General features: G+C 42.4%; 1 protein-coding gene across 1 annotated transcript; it reads right to left on the reverse strand.

Moving 5' to 3' along the window:
* Nucleotides 1-7160: 7160 nt before the first annotated feature.
* On the reverse strand, nucleotides 7161-11153 carry LOC109486584 (tubulin alpha-1A chain). The gene is made up of 3 exons (XM_019790437.1): nucleotides 11034-11153; nucleotides 10463-10685; nucleotides 7161-8478 (listed from the first exon to the last, which is right to left on the reverse strand). The coding sequence occupies exons 1-3, from the start codon at nucleotides 11034-11036 to the stop codon at nucleotides 7349-7351; spliced, it is 1356 nt and encodes a 451-aa protein (XP_019645996.1). The 5' UTR covers nucleotides 11037-11153; the 3' UTR covers nucleotides 7161-7348.
* Nucleotides 11154-11665: the final 512 nt, after the last annotated feature.

The raw sequence follows: 11665 nt of genomic DNA on the forward strand, positions 1-11665 counted from the left end.
AGACTGTACCTGACCATGTTCCTGTGTGTGCTGTGGGACCTGTCTGTGTTCCTGTCCAAATTCCAGCTGGAGGATCTGTTGGCTATCTTGTGTACCTGTCCTATTCCTGTGTGTGTTCCTGAAGGACCTGTCACCTATCTACGAGACAAGAGAACATTGGACTTTAACCGTGAGTTGGCTTTTATTTTTTAGAACACATTCAAAAAGGGGGTCTGCATGCTGCAATGTCTAAGTACATGTACTTCTATTAGATTTGCATATTGTGAAGTCGTTATGTACTGCCTGCCAATCCTGCCTATCCTGCCTGCCAAAAACACTTAGCATGATTGGGCCTCAAGTAGATAATTAATTGGATTTAATTTTTTCTGCCTTTACAGGCAGCATTTAGCTCCATTCTTACTGTCATAAACTTGCATGTTGCGTGACATAATATCTTCCATTAGTAAGGCAAATGCTGTTGTCAATACAGTGACTTTTGTTCCTTTGTCTTCAAGATACGGACCCGGAGACTGGACTGCAGCAGGAGGAAGAACCAGACTTTGTAGGCAGGGCTGCGTGAAAGAAGATGGGGAGGAGTGAGTATGGTTTCTTTATTAACACGAGACAACACTCCACACACACTTGCACTCACATTTCTCTTTTCTCTTGCTCTCACATGTCTCTTTTTTCATTTAAAGTTTATTGTAGCTGACGACTAAAATTTCATGTCAAGCAACACTGAAAAATTCTTCATATTGTATGGTTGAATGCCAAATTACCCCTAAATTGTTGCTTCAGACCTTTACACTTAAATTCTCCCGCCGAAAAACTTCGTATCTTAGCCGGCCGCATTAATTCCTTAGACTTAGTCATCCTCTTCGTATCGTATGCATCCCAAATTACCCCCATAATTGTCGCTTTGGACCTTTCCTTACGCTTACATTCTCCTGCCAAAAAACTTGTCTTTGTATTAATTCCTTGTTCAGTCCATTTTCCCGCCAAAAAACTTTTTAATTGGCACCCTCACCTGGTTAATTAATTGGATTAAGTTTTCCCGCCAAAAAACTTAGTATATAGACCACTCTAACCTTGAACTTGTGCCCCCCTCCCCACTCTTCCTGCCCACCTCCCACACTTCTTCCACAACTCAGAGTATGTTAGTTACACTGTTCTCTAGACTTCTTCGAACATGTAGTCACCATACTCTGCTACACAAACACTTTGTTGATCGAGTGCAGTTTTTCCACCACTTAGACTTTTGGAATAATCTCCGGCTCTCCTGGTCAGTCAATTGCACTGGTATACTGATGTGTCGAAGCATCAATGTCTCCGAAAAGACATCCCCCGGGGAGTACACTTAGTGCATTGACCGACCAGGAGAGCGAGAGATTATTCCAAAAGTCTAAGTGGTGGAAAAACTGCACTCGATCAACAAAGTGTTTGTGTAGCGACTACATGTTCGAAGAAGTCCAGAGAACACTGTAACTAACATACTCTGAGTTGTGGGAGGTGGGCAGGAAGAGTGGGGAGGGGGGCACAAGTTCAAGGTTAGAGTGGTCTATATAGGGAGGGGGGCACAAGTTCAAGGTTAGAGTGGTCTATATACTAAGTTTTTTGGCGGGAAAACTTAATCCAATTAATTAACCATTAATTTTTTTTGGCGGGAAAATGGACTGAACAAGAAATTAGTGTGGAATTAATACAAAGACAAGTTTTTTGGGGGCCAATTTGGCATTCATACGATACAAAGAGGATGACTAAGGAATTAATGCCGCCAGCTAAGATACGAAGTTTTTTGGCAGGAGAGAATTTAAGTGTAAAGGTCTAAAGCGACAATTTTGGGATCAATTTGGGATGCATACGATATGAAGAGGATGACTATGGAATTCATGCGGCCGGCTAAGATTCAAAGTTTTTCGGCGAGAGAATTTAAGCGTACAGGTCCAAAGCGACATTTTTAGGGCAATTTGGGTTAAATGAAAAATGGGAAATGTGAGTGCAAGAGAAAAGAGAAATGTGTGTGCATGTGTGTGCATGTGGAGTGTTGTCTCGTGTTAATAAAGAAACCATACTCACTCCTCCCCATCTTCTTTCACGCAGCCCTGCCTACAAAAGTCTGGTTCTTCCTCCTGCTGCAGTCCGGTCTCTGAGTCCACATCTTGAAGACGAAGAAACAAAAGTCACTGTATTGACAACAGCAATTGGCCTTACTAATGCAAGATATTATGTCACACAACATGCACGTTTATGACAGTCAGAATGGACCTAAATGCTGCCTGTGAAGGTCCAAAGCACAGTGCAAAAAGTGTGACGTGCTGTATCTCAAATGACTAAAAGTGCAATGTGGGACCAAGGAGGTTATACTGGAGACATTATACAATGTAACCTCTTTTGTCAGACTAATTGTTTGAAGATGTGAAAAGGAGTCTAGAAAGGTGTGACATACTATGCAATTAAAAGCAGTGCAAGCTTTAGTGACCGGATCATTGGATTATAGGATTGAAATTTGTTAGCCTGGGTGTGTTGCTGAACAAATAAACTATACTCTGTGCCCGCTGTCTTCTCTGACTGCTTTGCTGTCTTTGTTTCCTTCTGCATCTTCAAGTCAAATGGTTTGTTGAGCTGTCATCGCAGGTTTCTCCCAGACTGGACAGCCTCGGCACACACCTAAAAATAATATAAAAGGATGTGTGATGGAAAAACATCCACAGGCAACACCGAATAACCAAACTAATGAGAGCATCATGTAATTCAACTATCCCATTGATTGAATAGATTTTGATAGAGAAGAGTTAGGCTCTAGAAAACTGCTTTTAAAAGTGTTACAAAATGAAATGTATTGTACTTGTAGCATGTTACACCTCAGAGTTCTTACTAATAATAACGTGAGGCAAGAAATAAGTCATGTATTACTAAGTTGTCAAGCAAGTTGCTTGAATCGATGCACAAAAAGATAGGCTTTTCAAAGTGTTACTGGTAGCAAGCTATGCCACAGCTCTTAATAATACATCCAATAGGAAAGGAAAAATCTATGACACTGTTGTTAAGTATTGTCTCACCTGGATAACCAGGTACAAACTCTGTGTCTTCAGGTCAACTGGTTTGCTCAGCCTTCATCGCAGGTTTTTCCCGGTCAGGACAGGAACGTCAGGACACACCTAACTAATATAATGAATAATTAGTGTGATGTGCGATGCTCCCCCAAAAATTTCCAGGCAACTAGCTTAGGTGACTATGAAAGATAATGATAAAATCCTGCAATTTAACTATCTCTTTGCTTAGATGATGCTTGCTTAGATGATTGATTGCTTAGATATGTACAAAGTGTTAAAAGTAGCTTCTTATTGCCTCTCAGTTCTGAACACACAGAAAAAATATAAAGTTGGAAAGCATTGTCTCACCTGTACAAACTCTTCACTCTGTCTTCAAAGTAAGCTGTCTCATCTAGCCTGGTTTTGACAGGAACATCAGGACTGCTGACCCTATTACACCTATATAATTATAAAAGAACAATTGATGCCAGGTACATGGCTATTGTATGTGAATGACTAACTAGCTACCAGGTAAAGATGAACTCTTGTATGCGACCTTTTACTTTGCCTCTCCCTAGAAATGTTGAGAAGGGCTCAAGAAGTCTAATGTACTAGTCATTTATTCAAGTCAAAGGCAATACAGAATTAATGTGAAAGATGTTTTGCTACATGTGTGTTACTTTTATAAATTGTAAGACATAAGGGAAGAGTGCTAGAGTCAAACAGGTCTTCAAAAGCAATCATTATCTCACCTGTGGATGTTGTGTCTCTAAATCACCCGATCTGGTCCAATCTTCTCTTGTCAGGTCCAGACAGTAGTCTTCAATACTGCATCAGTCAGCAGCCACCTAACTATACAAACATTAGAAGTTACACACCTGTCTCAAATAACAAAGTAAATAGTAGGTTGAATGCAAAATTCAGATTTTTCTCACCTGAGAGTCATCCTCGGTGTTCAAATCACCTGGTCTGGTCCAATCTTCTCTTTTCAGGTTTATGAAGAATTCACCACTACTGCATCAGTCAGCAGCCACCTAACTAAACAGACAGTAGAAGTTACACACTTGTCTCAAATAAGACCAAATAGTTAGGTACAATGGTAAAATGCAGAATTGGGATTTTTCTCACCTGATATTCCTCTTGAATCTTCAAATCATCTGGTCAGGTCCTATCTGTCTTGTCAGGTTCAGACAGAAGTCTTCAATACAGCATCAGTTGGCAGCCACCTAACTATACAGACATTAGATGTTACACACTGTCTCAAACAACATGAATTCATGAAGTAAATAATAGGTTGAATGCAGAATTCAGATTTTTCTCACCTCATGATATTTCTCTTGGTCTTCAAATCATCTGGTCTAGTCCAGTCTGTCTTCTCAGGTTCAGACAGAAGTCCTCACTACTGCATCAGTCAGCAGCCACATCAGTCAGCAGCCACCTGACTATACAGACATTGCAAGTTACACACTTGTCTCAAATAAGACCAATATAATTGTAGGTAAAATGCCATATTGGGATTTTTCTCACCTGATATTCCTCTTCGGTCTTAAAATTATCTGGTCAGGTTCAGACAGGAGTCTTCAGTACTGCATCAGTCAGCAGCCACCTAACTTTGCAGACCTTAAAGTTACACACTTGTCTCAAATAATACCAAGTAAATGGTAGGTAAAATGCATAATTGGGATTTATCTCACCTGATATTCCTCTTCGGTCTTCAAATCATCTGGTCTGGTCCACTCTGTCTTGTGAGGTTCAGACAGAAGTTCTCACTACTGCATCAGCCTTCATCTAACCACACATGAATTATAAGTTGGACACTTGTCTCAAATTAAAAACTAGCAATGCACACACACATCTTAACGTTAAATATCTTTACTTTAAAACAAACACATACCTCAACGAAAACTCTACATAATGACCATAAAAACAGGGATAGAAACAACAATAAAATAAATCAGCCCCCTTCAACTGAAACTTTATGTGGAATACGAAAAAACTCGGTGCAAAATGTTTTGAAAACAGGAATTGCTACGTACCGTCAAGCATAGTCATCTGTAGTGTTTGCGCCGGAAATACTTGGGCTTGGTCATTACTATTTACTGAATTACTCTAAAAAGGAAACGAACAAGCTTTTAAATTATAAATAACATTGCAAATGATTATGAAGAACGAATTTCAAAGTATGGTCAACTCGACTGAACTAGTTTTCAACCGTTTTGTATCGTATTCATTTCGGCGCCCTGGAGCTTTGAGGCCACCATCTTGTTAACGCAAATTTTTGGCGGGAAAAATAACTAATTATGTACACGGCCACATTCCAACAGGTGTTTTGAACCACGTGGAGATAAAGAGAGAAAATAGTTTGGTCAATGCAGAATTTCTTTCGACAAATATAACCTCAAAACCCTGAACAACTCAGTCAACTGACTAAAAAGACATGCACATACATTTAACACTCTACACGTGCACCACACGTTGAAAATGTTGAAAACGCGGCAACTTGATGGACTTTTCTAAGCCTATGTAAAATTAGGAACGGTCGCTACCTAATACAGAAATAGTTCATTTCTTACGGAATATGTTGACATGTTCGCACTAGTTGCTAAGGTATAATGTCAGCTAAACAATGTACTGGTTTACCTGAAACAATGCCGAGCGAAGTCGTCTTCATTAGTCCATACCACACTACTCTTCCCAACTGTCTCGCCATTTTTTTTTTTTGTCTTCTCCAAAATTCGCCAGGTCAGGAAATCCGGATTTTCTCCTCAAAACATCACCAGAACGGCACAAATCCACAGCGACAACTCCCAAACATCCTGCTACACACTTACTAAGACATTCTACCGACGAAAACGTCTAAAAGTACCCAGAAAGTTGTGAAAAAATCAGCCCAGAGTATTCCCGTCGTACGAAATCGCCATGTGGAATGGAACATACCAAACTTGTTTTTACACAGGTGTGCAGAACGGCCGTGCATAATTAATGCAAATTTGATAATCTAATTATGACGACCAATGACGGCCCGTTTCGGTGCCAGGCACTTATATGTGTCGAAGAAGGGCGATTAGATTATCTATTTACTTACTTACTTTACTTCGGAAAATTTTACGTAGACATTTCGTATGAAAAGTTGCCAGTTTGTACAGGTCTCTCTTTGTCATTCTGAACCATACAACAAGGTTGATACTAACTTCATAGCACACAGCTTTGGTACAGTTTCAGCTTTGTTCTTTGTAGAATACTGCTGCGACTTCCATATATTGTTCAGTATATGAAAAGCAATTCTTGCTTTGCTGAGACGGTTATCTAGATCTTTATCTGTACCCCCATCATAACTAACAGTACTACCCAGATATGTGAAGGTATCAGTTTGCTGAAGGAATTCTCCAGTAACCTGAATTTGCAAAGGATTTGTAACATTCAATGTCATCAGTTCTGTTTTCTTCTGACTGACCTGAGTCACTAAGACGGGATGTTTTCTGTTGCAATGAGTATGCGAGAGCATAGCCATATGGTCTGCTTAGTATAGATCTTCAAGAACTGTCCAACGTATGCCTGTATTCTGATCTTGAGTTGTTTGCCTGAAGACCCAATCAATAGCAATGTTAAAAGAGTACTAGTAATGCTGACATCACATACCCTTGTCTTACACCTGACTTACTTGGAACTTTTGCAAGCTATTTCCAACTCTACAAGTAAAGTTATTGTAAAAACTTCTAATTACAGAGTATTCATATCATTTATTAGTACATGTATAAATTTATTTCACTAAATCTGTAGTCACCCACAATGCGGTGAGACAATAAGTCTTTCTGATGAAGACAATAACCTCACACTAAAGGGGTTTCACTGCCCGAGTATGGTCTCCAGAATTTAATTTCATATATAGTCTGTAGTATTTTAAATCACTTCTGCATGCATAACTAGCCTGGATTTTATTGCTATGAGGTGTGGATGGGTAGTAAAGAACAAAGGGAACAGCTGGCCTTCAAACAACAGGTTATATTTTGATTTTAATATCCTGTAAACCAGACAAGATGAGGGACTAAAACTGACTATATGGCGAAACCAACCCCTAATATAGTATAATTCCCTACCACTTAGGTAACTAAGTGAAGTACAAATGAACTTCCATACACAGTAAAATGTAGTTCCACTTTCTTTTATTCTGTTTCCTGCACAACACTCTCACAGAGAACAACACTCTCACAGAGAACACATAGTGTTCCCAACAATCTCAGAGTCCGTTTCCATTCCGTTCAGTGCAACTGTTGTGTCATATTGCATGTTTCTGGTGTATGCAGGTGTTGTATTGCAGGTGTGGGGAGTCGAGGTGTTTAATACTCCTCTCCCTCCTCCTCGCCCTCGCCTTCCACGGAGTCGACACCGACCTCCTCGTAATCCTTCTCCAGGGCGGCCAAATCTTCACGGGCCTCGGAGAACTCTCCCTCCTCCATACCCTCACCGACGTACCAGTGCACGAAGGCACGCTTGGCGTACATCAGATCGAACTTGTGGTCGAGACGGGCCCAGGCCTCGGCGATGGCGGTGGTGTTGCTCAACATGCACACGGCACGCTGCACCTTGGCCAGGTCACCGCCGGGCACCACGGTGGGTGGCTGGTAGTTGATGCCAACCTTGAAGCCGGTGGGGCACCAGTCGACGAACTGGATGGTACGCTTTGTCTTGATGGTGGCGATGGCGGCGTTGACGTCCTTGGGCACCACATCACCACGGTACAGCATGCAGCAGGCCATGTACTTGCCGTGGCGGGGATCGCACTTCACCATCTGGTTGGCTGGCTCGAAGCAGGCGTTGGTGATCTCAGCAACGGACAGCTGCTCATGGTAGGCCTTCTCTGCAGAGATGACGGGAGCATAGGTGGCCAGGGGGAAGTGGATACGTGGGTAGGGCACCAAGTTGGTCTGGAACTCAGTGAGATCCACGTTCAGGGCACCGTCGAAGCGGAGGGATGCGGTGATGGAGGAGACGATCTGGCCGATCAGACGGTTGAGGTTGGTGTAGGTCGGGCGCTCGATGTCCAGGTTACGGCGGCAGATGTCGTAGATAGCCTCGTTGTCGACCATGAAGGCGCAGTCGGAGTGCTCCAGGGTGGTATGGGTGGTCAGGATGGAGTTGTAGGGCTCCACCACGGCAGTGGACACCTGGGGGGCTGGGTAGATGGAGAACTCCAGCTTGGACTTCTTGCCGTAGTCGACGGACAGACGCTCCATCAACAGGGAGGTGAAGCCAGAGCCGGTGCCACCGCCGAAGGAGTGGAAGATGAGGAAGCCCTGCAGACCGGTGCACTGGTCAGCCAGCTTACGGATGCGGTCCAGGACCAAGTCGACGATCTCCTTACCGATGGTGTAGTGGCCGCGGGCGTAGTTGTTGGCGGCATCCTCCTTTCCAGTGATGAGCTGCTCGGGGTGGAACAGCTGGCGGTATGTGCCGGTACGGACCTCATCTGGAGAAAAACACGGAAGGCAATCACATTAGTGTGGGCTCGTTAATTGATTAAATAATGCAACAGGATTTAAATAAAGCCTGCTTGAATGAATGATTAATGACAGGCACTGCTGCCAGACTTGAAAATAAGGTATTTCAGGATAAAACTCATTTCTGTGGCAACTAGAGGAAGAAATTACATCTCCTTTCCACATTGTTTAGTGTGGAACCATGTATAGAGATTGTATGACAATACTGGGCATAACAAAAGAAAACCATAGTAAAGGTATTCACCAGATAAATTCTAACATAGGGTAATGCAACCCATTTGTGTTGGGCCTAATTAAAAATTCTCTGCTATGACGACCGTTTGTGCCTCATGGGCATAGCACACTGCATGAACAACCTGCCATTCATATGCAAATTACAGGTGACCTGGCGGATTATAGGTAGATTACTGGTTACTCCTGACTACTGAGGAAACAAACCGCCTAAATAAAGGGTACACCAAAATTGAATCTCAAATCCAGTATAATTTCGAAACTTAAAAAGTAATAACCCAACTGGTGGGCCCCTTCACATCCAATTACTGCAGGCAAGCTAGCATAATTTTTCAAGCAAATTCTGTTCATTTTAGAGAGAAATTCTGTCACTTATTTTAGCGGTTTGGTTGAAAATCCAGATATCAATTTTCGAATAAATAAAATGATATTGAAGAAAATATTGCACCCTAAATTTTCGCTTCCTGCTGGTTTTGACCATATTTGGAAAATGATCCAATCGTCTGAGAATGACTAACCAAATTATCGAAATGAAACCCGAGGGACTAAACGGATCATTATGTCAGTACGCCGCATGAAATATTCAAATCCCTGTGAAAATGAATATCGATTTTGGTGTGGAATGTGGGGCAGTGGCATACATTTTGGCCGGAAATTTGGGCGTGGTAACACTGGGCGTGATTTCTAACCACCAAAAACTTAATTTCAAACAAAATATTAGAAAATTTGAACGTTCTTTTCTTGCGATTTTTGTGGGGATTATGTAGTGAGGGTCTGCATGCCCTTTTTCGTTAACCGTTATGGGCTATTTTAATTTACCGTTAATCGTTGCCGACTCGCTCTAATTCAACGTTAAGCGTTATCAGTATATTCATCGTGAAGCGTTCTGGGTCGTTTTAATTCAACGTAAAACGTTATTTGTCATCCTAAATTCAGCGTTAAGCGTTAATGAATAATTCTTCGTTACGCCTAATTTTGCCTTTCAAAGTGCAGGAAAATGCGTCATTGAAACTTTAAAAATACAAAATTTCCCGGGGGAGAATGCCCCCGGACCCCCTTACATTTTTCGCGCCTTTGGCGCTCGACTCGCGCTTCTGCGCTCGGTCCCTTCGCCTCTAGCCAGAACCAGCTTTCCCGTCAATTTCCAGAAGTTTGCGGAGAGTTACAGACTTTTTTTAAGGAATCCGTCCACCTTGACAGGCAAATCAACAAAAATCTCGAGTAAAATATGAAAACATCAGAAGGACCGACAAACACTCTCAACACCATGATTTGCCTCTCAATATGCGGGAAATTGCGTTTTTGAAGGCTTAAAAATCCTAAATTTCCCGGGGAAGCATCCCCCCCGGACCCCCCTAGATTAATCCAGCGGTATAACTGGGCAGACTGAAAAAATACAAGCTGGCCGACGTCGACTCGGACACCCCGGTATTTGTGGACGCATTCGGGGACCAGGGCAGGTGGAAAACATTCCCTGGGAACACAATGACATACCTTTAATGCATGCTTCATTACATATAAGGTATACGTAATTTTGTCTGTGATCACCTTTTCTCACAAAGCGAGATACCAAATCCAGTGCAGCTCGAAGAAAAAGCCTGTCAATTTACCGTTAAGCGTTGCCGAACGTCCTGAATTTACCGTTAAGCGTTATCGGCCCTGCTGAATTTACCGTTAACCGTTGCCAGGACCCCCCCATGCAGACCCTCTGTAGTGACTTACCGACTACAGTGGGCTCCAGATCCACGAAGACGGCACGGGGCACGTGCTTGCCGGCGCCGGTCTCGCTAAAGAACGTGTTGAAGGAGTCGTCCCCGCCGCCGATGGTCTTGTCGCTCGGCATCTGGCCATCAGGCTGGATCCCGTGCTCCAAGCAGTACAGCTCCCAGCAGGCGTTACCGATCTGGACACCAGCCTGGCCGACGTGGATAGAGATGCACTCACGCTGGAAAGAGAGAGAGAGAAAGACATGTTGAGAATCATATATTTGAAGTGTGGGACCCGTGGCTAGCCGGCTGGGCACATATATGACGTTCCCAGGCAGAAATACATGTACAAGTTATCGTTAAACAAATCCACAACACTTTAACAGGAAAACTGCCACACAGTGAAGCATTTTATCAAATTCGAAGGGTAACGCCAGCATTTCCTTTCTTTCTTTCGAGGTGATACTTGGCGGGAATTTCAATATTATGTTACGATATCTAGATTGAATAGCAGGAAAACGACGCTAATTTACCAAATGGGAGGTTAAATCTTCTTCAAAAATATATAGAGATGTAACAGAACTTACCATGGTGGTTTCTTTTCAGTTGGGCGAGGATATCACGCAGAAAATGCGGAAAAGGCTTCAGATGAACGCTCACGACCGACTTCTGAAGAGTCTCTGTGAACAAATCTGATATTTCCAACCCGGCGCCATGCTTTTATACCTTTCGGCCAACCGTTACCCGGGTGTATGCAAATTTGTAGAAAATTCAGAACTGTCATTGGTCAAATAAAATTATGTCACCTCCGGATGTTCGTGATTGAAAATGATGTAATTTTTCGACACTCTCATTGGACAGTTTGAAAAGTCACATGACAGGATATGTCCAATTACGGGACACAGAATGGCGGGAAGCACGTGATCGGTGCTGAGGTCACTGGGAGTCACTGGGTAACAGGTGTAAATTGTTTACTTGTACAAAGGGGTCACCAAGTAAACAGCTAAGCAGGTGTAATTTTGTTTTCAAAACAAACACGTTGTTCTGAGTGACGTCAGGTGAGTGTGGTGCAAAGATTTCACAGGGGAGAAATAATTTATTTATTTGCCATGAAAATTTAATTTGCTCAGCTGGTCTTCAGCTCAGAATAAATCATTAAAATTTAATGGAATTGTTTCTAAACATTTTGAAAGTAAGATCCCATTTGATTGCCACTTCC

This window comes from Branchiostoma belcheri, unplaced genomic scaffold, assembly GCF_001625305.1.
Source record: "Branchiostoma belcheri isolate BF01 breed outbred unplaced genomic scaffold, Haploidv18h27 scaffold81, whole genome shotgun sequence".
Lineage (NCBI taxonomy): Eukaryota > Metazoa > Chordata > Leptocardii > Amphioxiformes > Branchiostomatidae > Branchiostoma > Branchiostoma belcheri.

Bases quoted from the DNA above. Each gene is read 5' to 3' on its own strand.
- LOC109486584 (XM_019790437.1), bottom strand. The intron at 8,479-10,462 runs GTAAGTCACTAC...GTTTTTCTCCAG, and splicing joins TCTGGAGCCCACTGTAGTCG to ATGAGGTCCGTACCGGCACA.